The sequence below is a fragment of the Erinaceus europaeus genome, chromosome 14, assembly GCF_950295315.1.
Source record: "Erinaceus europaeus chromosome 14, mEriEur2.1, whole genome shotgun sequence".
Classification (NCBI taxonomy): Eukaryota; Metazoa; Chordata; class Mammalia; order Eulipotyphla; family Erinaceidae; genus Erinaceus; species Erinaceus europaeus.
Genome location: NC_080175.1, coordinates 15,765,248 through 15,786,210, shown reverse-complemented (window position 1 = coordinate 15,786,210; position 20,963 = coordinate 15,765,248). Strand labels below are relative to the sequence as shown.

Genomic DNA, 20,963 nt, shown 5'->3' with positions numbered 1-20,963 from the left:
TTAGCAGCCGTTTAAGTATCTTTCGCATCTTTAGAGAGTGTACAGGTAAAAATGGAACCAAAAATCAAACAAATTTTGATTCGGGAGTCACAGGTATATAAATGCTTATGTAAAGGTTCGAATTGTAGAACTGAAATACTGCTAAGACATCCACTTGTACACATGGAACTCGAGCGCCACCTACTGTCTCTGTGTTGTCGGTGAGGTCACGATGTTGCATATAAAAGATCTGCATTGTCTATTCCTAGATGCATTGTCTGCATCTTCCTTTACCAGTGCACAGAATTACACACACAAAAAAAATGCTTGACTCGTTTTAACTGAACCGGATGCTTTCTTTTTTTTTCTTTTTCTTTCTTTTCTTTTTTTTGCCTCCAGGGTTATCGCTGGGCTCAGTGCCTACACTATGAATCCACTGCTCCTGGAGGTTATTTTTTCCCTTTTGTTGCCCTTGTTGTTTATCATTGCTGTTGTTATTATTTTTGTTATTGCTTTTGTTATTGTTGTTGTTGGATAAGACAGAGAGAAATCGAGAGAGGACAGGAAGACAGAGGGGGAGAGAAAGGTAGACACCTGCAGACCTGCTTCACCACTTGTGAAGGGAACCCCTACACACACAGGTGGGAAGCTGGAATCAGGGTCCTTACACCGGTCCTTACACTTGAGCCATGTTCGCTTAACCTGCTGCTACCACCAGTCCCCCATGGATGCTTTCTTAGTGTAAGAGCAGAGAATCCTTTCTAGTCTTTCCACTTGGGGCCTCTTAACTAATGATACTCCTGAGCTATCTATCAAGGTATCCAGTACTTTGAAATACCTGGGCAGCATTGTGTACAGAAGTTTTTCCACCTTCTCCTTCTCAGTCACCAGCTGCTTGGTCCTCTCCTCCACCACCTCCTCCAGGTGATTGGCATACAATTCCAGCTTGTTCACCACACTGTCTAGTATGTTCCTGTGGCTGTGAAATAACCCAGATTTTAATTATTTATTCATGAGAAATGATAAGGAATGAGAGAAATAACCAGACATCACTCTGGTACACGTGCTGCCAGGGACTGAACTCAGAACCTCATGCCTGAGAGTCCAAAGCCTTATCCACCGTGCCAGCTCCTGGACCACTGGAGGCCATGTTTTCTAGAAAAAAAACTTTTGAATTATCAACTGACCTGTAACAAACCATTTAAACTATTTTGACATGAAAAATAAAGATTATGAGCCTACTGTGTTAAGAGTGAACCACACGCAGCCAAAATGAGGACAAGATGCCAGGGTTCCTTCTACCAACTCAAGCTACTTCCACTGTGGCTGTGTCTTCATAGGTCCAGCATGCCCAAGGTGATGCCATTATCCTGATGCAAAGCAAACTACTACCAAGAAAACTGCTTAAGCGGCATGAATAATTTAAGTCAACAGCCCACTTTAAGATCCATGAACGACAGCTTTGTATCCCGTAGCCCAAACTCAGTTGTTTAATCATGACCCTTGGAATGTTGGTTTGAAAAATATTTTGAAGCAGGTGGCGCAAAGCACAAGGACCGGCATAAGGATCCCGGTTCGAACCCCGGCTCCCCACCTGCAGGGGAGTCGCTTCACAAGCAGTGAAGCAGGTCTGCAGGTGTCTAGCTTTCTCTCCTCCTCTCTGTCTTCCCCTCCTCTCTCCATTTCTCTCTGTCTTATCCAACAACGACAACAACAATAATAACTACAACAATAAAACAACAAGGGCAACAAAAGGGAATCAATAAATAAAATTAAATAAATAAATAAAATGAAAAATATTTTGAAGATGGCAGGGGTATAGCATAATGGTTATGCAAAGAGACTTTCATACCTGAGGCTCTCAAGTCCCAGATTCAATCCCACACAGTGCCATAAACCAAAGCTGAGCAGTGCTCTGGTAAAAAATATATATACATATTGAAGGCATGTCAAAACTTCCTTGGAAAAAAGGGTCTTGATTGATTGACAATGTCTGGAGTAGACAAAGATAATAGCATAGTTAACATCTAATTCTTTTTTGTAGCTTTCATGAACTAGAGAGAGAACCTGTCACTTGTGTAGTTGAGTACTTTGCATGAGGTAGGCATTGTGGAAGTACTGAATGGATGAATTAATGAATTAGTGAATAAAGTCACCTAGTCATATAGGTTTAAACTGTCAACAGTCAGATGACCTGGAAAAAAAAAGTCATATAAGCGACTCACCCTTTGGGACTGGCATCACGTAAAATCCTCTTGATGGCGTGGAAATTGAGCCTTTTCTCTGGAGATTCATCCCAGCACAGCCTGACCATCGACAGGATCTTTTCATCACCCTTTTCCTCTGGCAGGGAAGGTCGAAGTGGAATTGATGCTACAGGATCTTTGATTCGGCTGATGATCTCTGAAATTTATTTTGGGTTTAGACAGCCAAATGCCTGAATCTGGCATCAGATATTTCACTTCAGCTTAAATACATGTGCTCTTGAATTAGTAAATGGAGTTTTAAATCAATCCATCTAACAAATTAGAAACTTATACAATTCAGAATGTTTCGATAAAGATGATCTGAATCCTTTTGAAAAATGAAGAACTCTAACATGAAAGCTATAAACACCCCATAAGTAATGTTTTGTTTTGTTTTGTTTGACACCTGCAGACCTGCTTCACCTTCTGTGAAGCGACTCCCCTGCAGGTGGGGAGCCAGTGGCTGGAACCGGAATCCTTACGCCAGTCCTTGCACTTTGCGACAGGTGCGTTTAACTGTTGCACTACCGCCCAATTCCCATAAGTAATGTTTTTACTGGATTGTTTCTGATAGAATGCTTCAGTGAAGTATGTATCTAATGATTTCAGGAGTAGACATGCATTGGAGATTGGAAACAGCTAAAATGTGCTCTATGAAATGTTGCATCCCCTATATGCCACATAAAAGCTTATTTTAGTAAATAATAAAAGTCACCATTATGTCCTGTTTTTCTGCCCACCTTCATAGGCCTATTTTCTTTCACTTACTCAATAACTTCTACCTTCTATTTAAGCCTTCTATTTAACCAGATTTTGTAAAGAAAATAACATTTTTTTAAAAACTCTGTGTGCAATAACATGGATGAATCTTAAATGCATATTTCTAAGTCCAAGAAGCCTGTCTACATAGACTTATAGTATGACCATGTATACATGGATTTCTGAAAAAGGTAAAATTATAGATACAGAAAGCAGATCAGCAACTGCCAGAAATCTATGGGGGGATAGTGAAAACACTGGGGATTTGTTTTAGCATAATGAAGCTATTCTGCATGATATTATAATGTTAAGCACAAGAAACTCGATATATTTCACAACCCCACTAGAGGCTTAAGGCACAAAGAGTGAGCCTAGAGGAAGTATTAAAAAAAAAGGTCCCCATTGGAATATTGGTCAACACAAAGATAGAATGCAGACTGTCACAAAAGGATGTATTACAAATGGATGATATGAAAATATCCAAAAGGCCAACAAACATGAAAAAATTCCCCAAGTCATATATTATCAGAGAAATGCAACTAAAGACAATAATGAGATTATCACTTCACTCCTGTGAGAATGTCATACATCAGAAAAGATAGCAGCAACAAATGCTGGAGAGGTTGTGGGGTCAAAGGAACCCTCCTGCACTGCTGGTGGGAATGTCAATTGGTCCAACCTCTGTGGAGAACAGTCTGGAGAACTCTCAGAAGGCTAGAAGTGGACCTACTCTATGACCTTGCAATTCCTCTCCTGGGGATATATCCTAAGAAACCAAACATACCCATCCAAAAAGATTTAGAAATACCTATGTTCATAGCAGCAGAATTTGTAATAGCCAAAACCTGGAAGCAACTCAGGTGTCCAACAACAGATGAGTGGATGAGAAAGTTGTGGTATATATATATATATATATATATATATATATATATATATATATATATATATATATATGAATACTACTCAGCTATTTAAAATGATGATTTCTCTTTCTTCGTCCCATCTTGGATGGAGCTTGAAGGAACCATGTTAAGTGAGATAAGTCAGAAAGAGAGGGATGAATATGGGATAATCTCACTCATAGACATAAGTTGAAAAATACTGCCAAGACTGGGAGTATGGACCAACCAGTCAACGCCCATGTTCAGCGGGGAAGCAATTACAGAAGCCAGACCTACCTTCTGCAACCCACAATGACCCTGGGTCCATGCTCCCAGAGGGATAGAGAATGGGAAAGCTATCGGGGGAGGGGGTGGGATATGGAGATTGGGTGGTGGGAATTGTGTGGAGTTGTACCCCTCCTACCCTATGGTTTTGTTAATTAATCCTTTCTTAAATAAAAATAATAATAAAAAAAAAGAAAAGAAAACACAAGTCGAACCTGAAATGGAATTGGAGTATTACACCAAAGTAAAAGACTCTGGGGTGGTGGGTGGGTGGGTGGGGAGAATACAGGTCCATGAAAGATTATGAATGACATAGTGGGGGTTGTACTGTTAAATGGGAATCTGGGGAATGTTATGCATGTACAAACTATTGTATTTACTGTTGAATGTAAAAAATTCCCCCCCCCAAAAAAAAAAAGAAAAATACTGCCAAAATGCTGGCCTGCCTTCCCTGGGCAGAAGACCTCATTAATGTGTCCTTGAACCCCATATTCCTATAATCCCACCCTATTAGGGAAATACAGAGACAGTCACTGACTAACATGTCAATGCCCATGTCCAGAAGAGAAGCAATTACAGAAGCCAGAGCTCTGACCTCCTGCGCCCCCTTAGAGATCTTTGGTCCATACTCCCAGAGGGATAAAGAATAGGGAAACTTTCAACAGAGAGGGTGGGATATGGCATGCTGGTGGTGGGAATTGTATGGATTGTACCCCCTCTTATCCCACAATTTTGTTGATAATTTATTAAATCACCAATAATAAATTTTTTTAAGTTGAAAAAGAAGAAAACACAAAGCAGAACTTAGACTCAGTATATTGCACCAAAGTAAAGGACTCTGGGGTCGGGGCGGGGGGTGTTCAGGTCCTGGAACATGACAGAGGACCTAGAGAGGGTTGAATCCTTATGTGGAAATCTGAAATGTGATACATGTATAAACTACTGTATTTTATTTTTGTTACTGTACATTGTTGACTGTAAACCATTAATGCCCTCAACTAAAAAAAAAAAAAAAAATGTATGGCATGATCACACTGAGAGGGAAAGGGGGTGCTAACTTAGCTAATTCCAAAATGACTTGAAACAATAAGACTGACCAGTGCTCCTTAAAAGTATCAGTGTTATAAAAAGTTAGAAAAGTATGAGAAACTTCTCAAGGGATGCTGGAAGAGACATGATGAGTATATGAGGGGGTTCTGGTTAACATGATGGAACTGGAAAAAGATATCAGGTTAAAAACTAAAGAAATATGGACAACTTCCTAAGAGGATCATGTGGGCTATGATTACAGAATAAATTATCTAATCTTGAGGGCAACAAGATAGCTCACCTAGGAAGGTGCTTAGTTTGTTGTGTGCATGACCCAGGCCCAAGCACAGCCTCCACTATACTGGGGGAAGCTTCAGTGCTATGGTACCTCTCCCTCTTTCTCTCTCTCTTAATTTCAGGAGCTTTATTTAAAATAGATAAAACCTGGAAACAATCCAAATAGCCATCAACCTATGAAGAGATACAGAAAGTGCCTTGCATATGACAATGAAATAGTACTTACTAATAAAAGTAATGGCTTATTGATTTATACACAATACCACAGGTATGAATTTCAAAATAATAACAACACTAAGTGAGTGAAAGAATCCGATCAATATGAGTATAGGCTGTATGAGCTGTCTCTCATTCTACCTAAAAAAGTTGGCCTAGGAGCAGTGAAGTTCTGGTGACAGCCCCAACAACAAATATGTTTAGATACATAAGTCTGAGTTTCTTGAGATTTTTTTTTCAACCAAACTACAATTTGTTTTCTAACTTGGAAAAAAAAAATAGGATCAAGAGATAGTTCACCTATTAGTACACACTTTAACCATAAACAAGGACTTGAGTTTGAGTCTCACCACACAGGAGCACTGTGCTCAGTACCAGGGGACATTCTGTAAATGGTGGAGTGGTGCAGCTATGTCTCTCTTTCTCTCAGTCATTCTCTGCTTCTTTGTCTCCCTCTCTGTGTCTTTAACTGAATTGAAAAAAAGAAAGAAAGAATCTGTGGGGAATGATGGGATCAAAGCCCTGGTGGTGAATAAAAAAAAGGAAGAAACTGTCAAACCAGAAACACTTAATAAAAACAATCTATAAAAGCAAGCATTTCAAAGCTAGCCCAGATGACTAGCAAGGACTTGTGGGCTCCACTGGCTTTACCATCTGGTCCTGCGCTGAGGTCACCAAAAGGCCCGTCATCCTGGGGCACGAGCAGCTCCCTCAGGAGAATGGCAAAGCTGTAGACATCTCCCTCTGGGGTGCCGGACCAAGGTACCTGTGGAAGCCTTAACAGCTCGGGGGCTGTCCAGTAGAGCGCTGTAAAGCAAGGGGGTGTGCATGCAGTGAGAGCTGGCACAGAACCACAGAAGCCACCCCTGCATTCTCAAGGAAGTGCACCAGCCTCCCACCCGTCACCCCAGAATTCAGCCAGCGATAAGTCAGCACCTTAATGCCTGACTTCAAGAGCAAAATAGGGCCTCTGGGGTGACTAGAGAGAAAATGGTGAGGAAGTAGTACTCTCAAAAGAAGGCCTAAGCAGTTAGAGAAGAGCGAAAATTCCTTACCCTCTGCGCACTGCCCACACACTAAGAAACAATAGTTTAGGGGGGCGTGCGGCAGCACAGCTGGTTAAGCACACATGGTGCAAAGCGCTCAAAGCACAAGAATCCCTGTTGGGTCCCCCACACACACCTGCCGGTGGGGGGAGGGTCACTTCATAAGCGGTAAAGCAGGTCTGCAGGTGTCTTTCTTTCACCTTCTCTGTCTTCCCCTCCTCTCTCGATTTCTCTCTGTCCTATTCAGCAACAATACTAATAACAACAACGATAAACAACAAAAGGGAAAACAATAGCCTCTGGGAGCAGTGGATTCATAGCGCAGGCACTGGGCCCCACCAATAACCCTGGAGGCAAGAAAAAGGAAAGAAAGGAGGGAGGGAGGGAGGGAGGGAGGGAGGAAGGAAGGAAGGAAGGAAGGGGAAAGAAGGAAGGAAAGGAAAGGAAAGGAAGGAAGGAGGGAGGGAGGGAAGAAGGAAGTAAGGAAGGAAGAAGGAAGGAAGGAAGGAAGGAAGGAAGGAAGGAAGGAAGGAAGGAAGGAAGGGAAAGGAAAGAAAGGAAGAAAGAAAGAAAAAAGAAAGATACAATAGTTTAGGGTGCTGGGTGCCACACCTGTCTGGCCAGATAGGCAGGCCACGACCGCGGTGTGACAAAACAGTGCGGGTGACCTGGTTAGGGAACCGGACAGGGGCCTTACAAGCTCCTGTACGGAAGACCGTACCCAAGATAGGTGGTGGACAGAAGCCTGGATATTTGTGTGGACGGATCCCTGGGTCTCCCGGTTGGCGGAAAGGCCTTGGATGGCTAGGTGGACTTGGTTTCGCTTCTGAAAGCTTACTGTTGTTGTTTATCATGCTTTATGCAGGCCACCCAGGGAATGTCCAGGAGACTCCGGAGACGCTTACAGTGCAACCCCCCAAGTCTAGTCTGGACATTCCAGATGGGACCCCACTGGATGAAAAGCCCCTTACAACAGTAAATCCCAGCACTTCAAGCCCCAATGACTTGGCTATCCAGGTTGAGCAAGGACTGAGCACTATTCTCAGAAATATTACATTCAATCATACAGACAATGGTCCTTTAGCTTTCCCAGGAAACATGTTACATAGCAACCCTGAAATGCACCTGCATATTGTCTTAGGTAGATTACAGGAAAGGGAGCTTGGCATAAGGATCAGAGCAAGACGCCGTGTTCCCACTAGTGCCTCCCCTATTCTGGGTATTAAGGTCCAGTGCTTGGAAGGAGAAAGAATAGCCCTTTGGATAAATGAGAGCAGTGAAAGCATTTAGTTCTTACTGATAAATTGACTTTTGTCTGAAACCAAAGGGATGTGGTTAATAACCCATGAAAGAACAGTATGGCTGTGCTTTCGTTTTGATGGTAGTTGTATGCCTTCAGTTCCTCCTGTCTGTGTTACTTATAAAAAATGTACCCTGCGTACTTTGTGGTCAACTGACTTGGCCAGCTTTTGATTTATGCTTCTTTGTTATGCTATTATAAAAAGAATCTCTATATCAGTAAAAGATTGCAGCAGCATTGAAACTCATGTGTCTCAGTGTTGTCTGTCGCGCCGAATCCACCTCCCACCTATAAGTCTCATTCTCCCTGGATCAGCCTGCTGAGCCCCCAGTTGGGTGGTCGGCGGCAGCTGGGCAGTACACACCTGGTTTAGTGCATGTTACCATGCTCAAGTACTCAGGTTCCAGTCCCTGCTCCCCACCTATGGGGGAGCATCACAAAAGGTGAAGCAAATACTGCAGGTGTCTATCTTTCTTTCTATTTCTAACTTCCCTTTACATCTCAATTTTTCTCTGTCTTATCAAATAAAGAAAAGGAAAAAAAATGGCACCAAGCCCCAACAATAATTCCAGTAATAATATTAATTAACTAACTAACTAATTAATATAATAGTTTACTCCAGCACCACTATTTTAATGTGAGCCTGGTGGTATCTAGTAAATTCATAACATTGTGCAGACCCCCACCTCTACCTAATACCCAAGTATTCCTAGCACCCTAAAGGAAAAGCCTGAACCCACTAAGCAGTGTCTCCCTGCTCCCACTCCCCTCTGCCCTCCAGTCTCTGTCTGTCATCAGTCTGTATTCTGTCTTTGGAGACTGAAGAAGTGAAAGAGACCACAGTAACAAAGCTTCCTTCCATGCAGTGGGGGCCAGGCTTGAACGTGAGCCACGCACATGGCACAGCAGTGAACGATCCAATGGAGCTGTTTTGCCAGCCCTGGTTACCTTATATACCTATTTATATTTGTAGTGAGGTTTCTAGGATTATATAGCTAAAAGAAAAGTACACTGGGTGATGGGGAGGCTGCTAGCAGCTTTTTTTTAAATTACCCCCTTGCTTGTCCGGAATCAACAGCCTATATCACATTACAGAAGTCATTCCAACCCCCCACCTTACCCCACCACCACCATCACAAGGCAAATGGCAAAGGCAAGGTGCTACAGTTACAAAGAAGAGGACAGGGCTGAGGGCTGAGGGCTTTGGTCCCTGAGAGGATGGGGACACAGGACAGTCACACTCTAAGAACCCTGGACAAGTAGGACTCCAAGAAATGGTGCCTATTCTTTAGATGTGCATCAGAATCACTCAGGAGCTTTTGACCAAAATAAATAAATAAAAATACTACAGGTGCCCAAGTCCCCTCTGTTTTCACTGACACAAGGTAAGACTCAGTAACCAACATGGTTTTAAGTTTCTCCGATGAGACTGGAACACAGAGAGGATGGGGAACCACCAAACAGACTATGTACAAAGTGCCTAGCTGATGGGATGTTCTACACTAGGAGACAGAGGACACAAGGAGCCACAGAAGATGACAGAGAACAGTGACTGAGCCAAGATGAGACCCAACTCTCCTAATTCAGATCACACCTTGGATTCATGCCACCTACGAGGACTAGTTTTTATTATGTCTCCTTGTGGGAACAGAAATAGGCACATGGTTTTATCTCCAAAGGAAGTGCTACCTAGAGGCTACCTTGACAGGTGAACCTCAGAAAGTAGAGACTGTACCATTCTGCCAACAGTTAGTGTGTATAAGAACTGGCCGTAATTACCTGCATAGTCTGTTGACTTCCCATTAACTATCCTATATGCCTGACCAAACTTGACTTCCCACAGTCCAAATCCAGACAGTTTCACCTGCATCCGACTGTTCACAAGGCAGGTGGAAGGCTTCAAGTTGCCATGGGACCTCAGTGGGCTCCTGTGGAGAAACAGCATGCCCTGGAAAAGTCAAGGTAAGTAAATGAAGCAGAACAGATATCAGTGGGCACTGCTAGAAGAAAGAGATGGACAGGAACACAGACAGAGCTTAACATAGGGCAGGGGGGCACACCTATCAGGAGTTACTCACACAGCCCCTTACCTGGGCAGGGCCACTCACAATCTCTGGCCCCTCTATGTGGAACCAAGAAGGACAGACAAGAATAAAATAAATAAGCCTAGTAATCAGACTCCAGAATTCAAGTCCCAGCCCTATCACATAGTAGAAGGCATATCACTTTACTATGTAAGCCACACTACTCACATCAGAATGGAGTGACAATTCTCCCTAACTCATGAGATGGCTGCAGAGATGAAATGTTACAAAGACATCAGACATGGCACAGGATGCAAAGTCAGCTGCCACTATAGATTACAATGGCACGGTCATATAAAGCTGATAAGAATAGCAATAACATAGAGACAGCACAGTAAGTAAAAATGCTAACGTATTATTGACATGGCATGAATTGTAAGTCTATTATTATCTATGTATAGTGCTTCTCAAGTAATAAACGGGACTCGGGAAATAGCGTAGTGACTCATGCAACAGACTTTCATGACTCAGATCCCAGATGTTAAGGTTCAGTTCTCAGAAGCACTATAAGTCAAAGCTAAGCAGTGTGCTAGTTAAAATATAATAATTTTTATCAACTATAGAATGGGATAATGTATTATATGAATATATAGGAACTGGCAAGAATGGGGGGGCTGGGTGGTGGTGAACCTGCTTAAGTGCACATGTTGCAATAGGCAAGGAACCAGGTTTGACCTGTCCCACCAGTCTCCACCTGCAGGGGGAAAGCTTTGTCAGTGGTGAAGCAGTGCTGCAGGTCTCTCTCTCTCTCTCTCTCTCTCTCTCTCTCTCTCTCTCTCCCTCTCTCTTTCTCTGTCTTCCTCTACCCTCTCTATTTCTTGCTATCTCTGTCCAATAAGTAAAGATAATAAAAGCATTTAAAAATTGTCAAGGGGTGGAGGTATAGCATCATGGTTATACAAAGAGACTTTCATGCCTGAGGCTCTCAAGTCCCAGGTTCAATCCCCACACTGCCATAAACCAGAGCTGATCAATGCTCTGGTCAAAAAAAAAATTTTTTTTTAATTGGCAAGAAGAAAAATGGCAATCAAATGTCCCTTGTACTTCATGAGAACCAAGGTGGTGGCGGCCAGGCGGTGGTGCACAGAGTTAAGCGCACATAATAGGAAGCACAAGTATCCCTATTCAAGCCTCCAGCTCCCCACCTGCAGGGGGAGTCAGTTCACAAGAAGTGAAGTAGATCTGCAGGTGTCTAGCTTTCTCTCCCCATCTCTGTCTTCCCCCTCCCTCTCTCACTTTCTCTCTGTTTTATCCAATTAAAAAAATTTAAAAGAAAGAAAAAGGAAATATGTCCTCCAGGAGCAGTGGATTCATATTGCAGACACTAAGCCACAGCAATAACCCTAAAGGCAAAAAATTAATTAATAAAAAAAAATTAAGGTGATTAAGCAAAAGAGCTTTGGTGAAAGGTATGGGACTCACATGCACCATGTATGGAGAGGAAAATATTTCTGAAATCTTATAATTTTATATAACACAGTTAAATCACTAATAAATATATATATATATAACCAAAGGAAAGAAAACTAATTTGGAAAGTGACAATTGTCATGTTTGAAACATGGCTACGGAGGAGGAAGTTTGTACTTCTCCTGGCATTTTCCATGGCAGACTTTAAATCAGAGATTGTGAAAGGGGGTGATTGTATTTCAGAAGCAAACCTTAATAATTCAAAGAGGAAGAAGTCCCCTTGTTTGTCTGGGGCAGGGGAGTCCTCTTACCCTAATGCATAGCTGAGTAAGCTGATTTTCCTCACACTGGGCTCATCTGTGAGGTTTTTAAACAAAGGGAAAATGACAGTGTCTCTCTCAAGAACATTGCCAAATAGTTTCACTGCATTGCTGTTTATAGTATTAAATCTATGCAAAGTAGCACCTAAGACCCTCTTGGTGACACTGTAGAGGTAACTGGTGCCATTAGTCTCATTTTACAGATGAAAGAAGACAAAACCGAAGAAGTTTATGAGTCCCAGGTCATGTAGCCACCTGCTGGTAAACTCAAAACAACAGCAAAACCTCAACTGGGGAGCCCACAGTCTAATTCCTAAGTTCATGTCTTTGACCAACTGAACATTCTCCCCTTTAATGATGGAAAGAAAAGAAAAAAAAAAGCCTATGGACAACAGAGAGTAGAGCAGATTGTTTCACTTTAGCCACAAGATTCTGTGACAATTCATCAGCACACTTTGCTATGTGTGAGGGCCTGGTGGTGGGAGGGAGGGGTTCTAGCCCCCAACACCACATGGCACACAGCATGAGGAGAAGTTTCATGAATGGTGGAGCAGCACCATGGTATCTCTCTCTTTTTTTTTTAATATTTATTTATTTATTGCCTTTTTGTTGCCCTTGTTGTTTTATTGTTGCAATTATTATTGTTGTTTTTATTGATATTGTGGTTGTTGGATAGGACAGAGAGAAATGGAGAGAGGAGGGGAAGACAGAGAGGAGGAGAGAAAGAGAGACACCTGCAGACCTGCTTCACCGCCTGTGAAGCGACTCCCCTGCAGATAGGGAGCCGGGGGCTTGAACCAGGATCCTTATGCCGGTCCTTGCGCTTTGCACCATGTGTGCTTAACCTGCTGTGCTACCGCCCAGTTCCCCATGGCATCTCTCTTGATCTTTCTCTCCTTATCTGCCTCCATCTTTATCTGAGATTAAAAAGGAAAAAAACAAAAATTCTACCAGGAGCAGTAGAATCACACAAGTGTGAGGTGCTAGATGGAAGGAAGGAAGAAGGGAAGGCGAAGTGGACCTGGTTTTCAGCACTGTACAGGCACTTTATACTTGCCACACATAGTCTATCTGAGGCACATTTACGTTCCTACTCTCTACTTCACAATGAGGAAAGAGTGCTTTAAATTCCTCCCAAGGAGAGAGAAGAGAGCTGGGATCTAAATCCAGGCTGAGTTGCCTTCAAACTCCCTTCAAAAATTCAAGGCAGGGACAGCAGAATAGTTCACTTAACTAGTATTCTGCTTTGCCATGTACATGACCCAGATTCGAATCTGGCCCCCACTGTGCTGAAGAAAGCTTTGATGCTGTAGTCCCTTTATCTTTCTCTCTCATGTAGTCTCTTTATCTCTCTGTAGTCTCCTTATCTATCTCTCCCTCTTTCCCTATCTTGATAAAAACTTTAACCTAGGGATTTAGAATGCCTTAGCTGCTTTATTGTTTCTGATGGCCTGAGTGTCAGAGGAGGGAGGAAATAGGTTTAAGTATGGATAAACTTCTAACACAGACATACAAAAGCAGTCAGGTTCCAGGGGCGGGCGGTAGCGCAGCAGGTCAAGTGCACATGGAGCAAAGCACAAGGACCAGCCTAAAGATTCCAGTTTGAGCCCCCCTCCACCCCCAGCCCCCTCTCCCCACTTGCAGGGGAGACATATTATATTCCTGTAACAACCAAACCCCATTAGGACATAAAGGACAGGTATGTAGCCTTACCAAAAGTTGGCACATGTCTCTGTTATCTGTGTTGATGGAAATCTCGGGTTTTATGTGTAACATTACAGAACACATATAACTATGAAAAGTTTCACAATGTAGGTGCCGGATTTCTGATACTCTAGGCAAGCCTCTCCCCTACCTGTCTGCTAGTGATGCTTATTTCCCTAAAGGACAGTTGAGGGCAACCCACAGGACTTCTCTTTCTAGATCCCATATCATTGATCCTCTATAGAAAGAAAAAAGAAAAAAAAAGGGGGGGGGGACAAAAGCAGCCTACCTCAAAAACCCAACCTATTTTACCTTTTCAGATCTCTTCTTTACCTTTTGAAAGCAAATATTAGAGGACTGGGCGGTTGCACACTAGGTTAAATGTACATGCTACCATGTTTAAGCTTCTGGCTTCAAGCTCTTGCTCCCCACCTGTAGGGTGGACACTTCTCGAGCCATAAAGTAGGTCTGCAGATGTCTCTCTTTCACTCTCCTTCTCTACCTCCACCTCTCAATTTCCCTCTGTCCTATCCAATGTGTCCTGGAGTCCCATTTCCCCAGAACCCCGCCCCACTAGGGAAAGAGAGAGAGACAGGCTGGAAGTATGGAACTACCAACGCCCATGTTCAGCGGGAAAGCAGTTACAGAAGCCAGACCTTCCACCTTCTGCATCCCATAATGACCCTGGGTGCATAGTCCCAAAGGGATAAAGAATAGGAAAGCTATGGGGGTGGGGTGGGATATAGAGTTCCGGTGGTAGGAATTATGTGAAGTTGTACCCCTCTTATCTTATGGTTTTTGTCAGTGTTTCCTTTTTATAAATATTAAAAAAAAAAAAAAAAAAAAAAGTAGAAAGAAAAAGAAAAAAGAGCCACTGGGAGCCATGGAGTAGTGCTGGCATTGAGCCAGCAACGATAAGCATAGTGGAAGAAAAAGAAGTAAGTATCAATGTTACTAATATTATAGTTAAAGAAGAATAATAAAGTGAATTTCTAATTGTCAAGAGCACTGTCCAATAGAAATATAATATAGAGGCCAGGTGGTGGCACACCTGGTTGAGCGCACATCTTACCATGCACAAGGACCCTGGTTCAAGCCCCTGGCTTCCACCTACAGGGGGAAAACTTCACAAATGGTGAAGCAGGGCTGCTGGTGTGTCTCTCTGTCTCTATCTCCCCGATTCTCTTCATTTCTGGCTATATATCCAATAAATAAATATTTTTTAAAAAAATTAAAAATATATATAATACAAGCCACCTGTGATTGCTTATTTATTTTGGTTAAACAGATTAAATTAACTTTAGCAATACACTTTATTTAACTCAATATGTACAGAATCTTTTTTTTTTCCCAGAGCATTGATTCTTTCTGGCCAATGGTGAAAAGGGGGAGTGAGCTTGGGACTTCAGAGCCTCAGGCATGACAGTCTGTTTGCATAATCATTATGCTATCTACCCACACAGAATCTTACTTTTTAAATAATTTATTTACTCATGAGAAAAACAGGAGAGAGAAAATGGAAGAACCAGATATCACTCTGGCCCCTGTGTTGCTGAGGATTAAATTCAGGATCTCATGGTTGGGAATCTAATGCTTTATCAACTGTGCCACCACCTGAACCACTGCAGAATCTTATCATCATCACCCCACTATATCATCAGCATAAAAATATAAGTGAAATACTTTGCTTTTTAAAGACAAGCCTGTAACATATCTTCATCTGGGCTGGTCAAATTATCTATATCTAATAGTCCCAATATAGGAATTACCATTTATTTAATATCTGTTGGCATGGTTTCATGCACTTGACATATCTGAAACTTCACATCAACCCTATGGGGTAAACAATGTTGTTGTCTTTATTTTACACAAAGAGAAGCTGGGGCCCAGCGTAGTGAAAGGCACCAAATCAGTGAATGGCAAAACTAGGGTTCAAATTTTCTTCTATGCCATCAAAATTTATCTTACCTAGAAATGAAGGTGGGGCCAGACAGCAGTGCAACTGGTTAAGTGGACACATGACAGTGCGCAAGGACCTCCGAAGGGAGGCAGGATGATATACTGTATGTTCCACCTGAGGAAGATGGGTCCTGAAATTGGGGCAGCTTGGAATGTTCCTACTCATGACCATAGAATGTGAGCTCAGACCTACAGGGATGCAGAGGTCACATAGGCTCCTAAGCTGAATATGAGCCCCAGATCAAATCAATGGGGTTTATAGTCAACAATATTTATATACGTTTCCCATATTTGGGAGCCACCCTCTTCCCTGATCCAGTTCCTAACCCTTTTGCCAGCCATGACATCATCTCCCCAGACAGTAACTTGGGTCCACCTGCACATCAGATGTCAGGCAAAGGCAAAAACTAGTATAGTCATGGACACTTTGGAATACAACTAAAATAAGTCTTCTAGCTATCTTCAAAACGGAGACCCTAAATCTTCATCTGCAATATTCCAGCCTTTAGGTCCATTCTTCTTCTTCTAGCGTTTTCCCTTCTTCCATAGCCAGTCAACAGCATCAGGTTGAGCCTGATGTAAAGTTTCGAGACCTCCTTTGAATCTGAAGAGGTGGCAGTCGTTGACTATGTGGGTTCATGATTAGTCAACAATTTGTTCAGCTTTATATGTTAACTCTTTTTTCAGTCACCAGGTTCCAGATGCTACCCTGATGCCAACCGGACTTCCCTTGGCAGATGACCCCACCAATGTGTCCTAGAGCCCCACTTCCCCAGAGCTCCACCCCACTAGAGAAAGAGAGAGAGACAGGCTGGGAGTATGGATCGACTTACCAATGCCCATGTTCAGTGGGGAAGCAATTACAGAAGCCAGACCTTCCACCTTCTGCACCCCATAACGACCCTGGGTTCATATTTCCAGAGAGTTAAAGAATAGGAAAGCTGTGGTCCGAGAGGTGGCGCAGTGATAAGGCTTTGGACTCTCAAGCATGAGGTCCCGAGTTCGATCCCCGGCAGCACATGTGCCAGAGTGATGTCTTGTTCTTTCTCTCTCCTCCTATCTTTCTCATAAATAAATTAAAAAAAAAAAAAAAAAAAGAACAGGAAAGCTATCAGGGAAGTTTTGGTGGTGGGAATTGTGTGAAGTTGTACCCCTCTTATCCTATGGTTTTGTCAGTGTTTCCTTTTTATACATAAAATCTTAAAAAAGAAAAAAAGAAATATTTGCAGAAGTTTAGACCCAAAAGAGAAGGGCAGCGGTTAAACTAATAAATGAATGCAGAGAAAAGGTTGGTTAAAACAACCAGCAAAACTCACAACCATTATGTACTCAAAAGCCTGAGGCTATTAAAGGGCTATTTAATTGTAAAGGAAAAAAAAAGAAAGAAAGAAAAGAAATACTGGCAGAGTAATTATCCTCCAAGAGCCTAATGTGGCTTTATAGAATTCACTGTGGCATTTGTGCACAGTTCCATGATGTGTACACTCTATTGCAGGAAGCCCTGATCCTCCCAAAGCAGTATCAAGCCTTCCTCCACTCTGCTATCAGGGAGTAGAGCCATAGACCCAGTGATCACCACCAGGTACGTTTCCCCTCTAAAATGCCTACCCACTAACTGAGTGTTTCTCCAGAGAAACCTTGGGCTCAGTGCTTCTTGAAAGTCACCGGAAAGGCTAATCCTGCATTCATTCAACCACGGTGAGAATTTATTGACAAATTTCTCTTCACATCCAACATGAATGCTATCAACTGCTTCAACTGGAACAGGAGATTGGTTCATGGAATCTAGATAGACACCGGCCTGGAGATCTGTTTCAAAGCTTGCGAAGCCTTCTGCTACAGGTGGGAAGCCAGGGGCCTTGAACCCAGATCCTTATGCGGGGCCTTGCATTTCTTACTATGTGTGCTTAACCCAGTGTGCCACTGTCTGGCCCCCCTATTATCCGTTTTTGAAGATGTGGTATTTCTCTTTGCTTAAACAACTTCTTAGACTGGCATCATAGTCCATCATTTAGGTCAACAGCTTCATAGTTATTGTGGCATTAATTTCCATTTTATAGGGGAAGGAATCAGGGAAGAAAGAAGGATATCAGAATTCCCCCATTCCCATTTCACCTCGTGGCCTAATAATTACATTTTTCTTTATGTCAGAATTGAAATATCTAATGCCCTGCTGCTTCTCAATTGGATAAATTTAGAATCCCTTCCAATCTTAGTATACAATGCTTCACTGTCTTGGTATCGATTGAGATCAAGGAGAGAGAAAAATGGAAAATCTGGTTAAAGAGGTAGATTTAGAAGTACAGTCACCTTTTGGAGAGGAGCTCTGAGGGAGATCAGAATTTTAGGAGAGATTGCAATTCAACTTAATTCAAGATATAGCACAACTTTAAAAAAAAAAGCAGCATTGCTTTTTGTTCTTTAGGTTTATGATATACTCACATTGACTATGTCATATGCAAATGAAAGCTTGAATATCCAATCCATTTCATTGTCTGAATTTCTCAAAACATCCTGAAAAGTATAATTATTCAAAGTATTACCAGTGACTCCATTTGCAGCACAGTGTGTTTCACATGCTAAATAGGTTTGATTCAAGGGTCACAGAGATAGTTCGGTCTATTTGGAGCACCTAATCTGCATGTCGGAGGCCCCAAAAGTGTACCAGGTACAATCCCAGAGCTACTATAAACCAGAGCTAACCAGTGCTCCAATCTCTCTCTCTCTCTTTCTTTCTTTCTCCTCTCTCTTTCTCTCTCTCTCTGTCTGTCTCTCATAAAGATTAAAAAAAAAAAAAACCCAAACAAGAGCAGCAAGATAGTCCACCTGAGAACTTGCATTCTTTGTCATACACATGACCCAGGTTTGACCCCAGCCCCCACTAAACTGAGGGAAACTTTGGTGCTATGATCTCTCTTTCTATTTATATCTTTGTTCCTCTTTCTATCTCTCTTTTCTAGCTGAAAAACTCAGTCCAGAGAGGTGAAGTCACCATGGCAACAAAATATATAAATAAATTTTTTCATTAAAAGACGAATTGAGGTGTGCCGGGCAGTGGCGCATCTGGTTAAGATCACACATAGTACTAAACATAAGGACCTGCTCAAGGATCTAGGTTTGAGCCTCCAGTCTGCAGCTGCAGTGGGGATGCTTCATAAGTAGTGAAGCATGTATCTCTCCCTCTCTATCTCACCCTCCTCTCTCAATTTCAATTTCTCTTTGTCCTCCCCCCCCAAGAAAATGGCTGCCAGGGACAATGGATTTGTAGTGCCAGCACCAAGCCCCAGCAATAACCCAGAAGGAAGGAAGGAAGGAAGGAAGGAAGGAAGGAAGGAAGGAAGGAAGGAAGGAAGGAAGGAAGGAAGGGAGGGAGGGAGGGAGGGAGGGGGGAGGGAGGGAGGGAGGAAGAAAGGAAGGAAGGAAGGAAGAAGGAAAAGAAAAGGAAAAAAGAATTGATTTCTGAGACATTGGATTATTTTTACTGGAAATATTGCCACCTGAGATAGTGGGAAACCTTCTCAAGATATATCATAATCTGACTCAATGACTTGATTTTTACAAATGCTTCCTTGTTCCTGGCATTAAACTGATGCTCACATACCATGAAGAGAGTGGACCTAGGAACACAGTTCAGGAGTAGCTGTGACATTTCTAGGGATGAAACCAAACTAAGATAGTTTCAACCTAGAACTGAGGGAACCAAATAATTAGCAACCCCAATGCTAATTTGATCCCTTGCAAGGGAACCTAACAAGGGTAACTCAGGTCTTGCAATTAGACATGAATGGAACGATCCTTGGATGTGTAGACATAAGCATAGTTATCATTCTGTATTAGCACTCCTCACCAAGCCAGAGGAAATAACAGAATAATGCCACTTGGCTTACCTTCAGACTCCCTTTTTGGCAATACTGGGTGACAATGCAGATGTTGGGTGGTTCTCCGCAAATACCAAAGAAATGAATAATGTTTTCATGCCTTAATCCATACATCTGAAAATAACAATGGTGACAGCAGCTTATGATCCCAGTATATGTTCTGTGTGAGGTATATGTCAGTAGTTAATTCTCACAAAGAGCTTGTGTGAAAAGAGCTATGGCTAAGGGGGGCACAGGTGTTAGCACACCTGATTGAATGCACATGTTACAATGTGCAAGGACCTGGGTTCAAGTCCCTAATCCCCACCTGCAGGGGAGAAGCTTTGAGAGTGGTGAAGCAGTGTTGCAGGTATCTCTCTGTCTCTATCCCTCTCTATCTCCCCCTTCCCTCTCAATTCCTGGCTATCTCTGTCCAATAAATAAATAAAGATAATAATAATAATAATAAAGAACTATATCTGACCCCACTTTACAGATGAGGAAACAGATGCTTGAAAGGTAAAGAACCATGTGGAATATCATGCAACTTATTAGTGGCGGAGCCGGGATGTAAATCCAGGCAATGTGACTGCAGTTAGTAAACCGGAGGACTGATGAAAGTCTCTAGCCTTAACCATGGGGACCATCTGACACTGCAGCACAGTAAATAGGTCCACTACACCGAGGATGGCTGATTATGAACTCTGAGTTAGATAATCTGACTTTGTGAAATTAGATCTTCCTAGAACCAGGACATGAGAAACCATCACAAAGGATATAGGGGCAGAATTAAGATCATGAACAATCACAGGAAAAGTACAAAACTGGGAGAGATTCCAGGTTTCAGGTGACCCCAGATTGCAACCAAAGGATTTGAAAACTGGGCTATATATATCAAGAAGGAGGGGCACAGCTCAAGGGGAATTTGCCTTGCAAATCACTTCTTTGGGATAAGAGCCACTCATCACAGGTAGGAACTGGGAGCTGGCAGAAGCCAACAGAGAAAAGGCCCACAGGGCTGAGTGGTGGCACACCTGGTTGAGCACACATGTTACAATGCACAAGGAATTCAATCTCCTGCAATTCAACCCCACATGCAGGTGGACAGATTTGCGACTGGTGAAGCAATACTACAGGTGTCTCTCTGTCTCTCTGCTTCCTACTACCTTCTTGATTTCTAGCTGTCTCTATCCAGTAAATAAATAAATATAATTAAGAGAGAAAGAGAGAGAGAGAAGTTCCACTTTTCTCTCCCACCAGGTTCAATGCCTCACCAGCCGGGTTTCCTGCAGCACTGAAGGCTTCCTAAGCCAGGCTTCTGCTTGGTCACCAACAAAGTGTAGAGCCACACAGTTTCCCTGGAACCACAGACACAGTGGAATGACCTTAACAGCTGATGAGCCAGAATAAGCTCTAATAGGAAATAAACAGGAAAGGGAGCAAAAAGACTGGCAAGAAATGTACTAATGAAGACCTTGCTGCTCAAATCAACCTTCAGATAACGCTGTGCTATGGTCTCATTGAACAAGCATCACAGCCCTCCGAGTGGCTATGAGTGGCCTCTTTCCAGGTGGATCACCAGTCCAAGGTC

At 42.5% G+C, this 20,963-nt stretch overlaps 1 protein-coding gene across 1 annotated transcript in view; it reads right to left on the bottom strand.

Moving 5' to 3' along the window:
• LOC103126847 (guanylate cyclase 2G-like) overlaps positions 1-20,963 on the bottom strand; it is an 81,583-nt gene that overhangs the window by 9,621 nt on the left and 50,999 nt on the right. The window contains exons 10-16 of the mRNA XM_060172259.1: positions 20,647-20,730; positions 19,403-19,507; positions 17,958-18,029; positions 9,818-9,986; positions 6,344-6,499; positions 2,205-2,382; positions 818-958 (exon numbers count right to left, since the gene is read on the bottom strand). Of these exons, the coding sequence (XP_060028242.1) occupies positions 818-958; positions 2,205-2,382; positions 6,344-6,499; positions 9,818-9,986; positions 17,958-18,029; positions 19,403-19,507; positions 20,647-20,730 (905 nt within the window). The remainder of the gene's footprint in view (positions 1-817; positions 959-2,204; positions 2,383-6,343; positions 6,500-9,817; positions 9,987-17,957; positions 18,030-19,402; positions 19,508-20,646; positions 20,731-20,963) is intronic.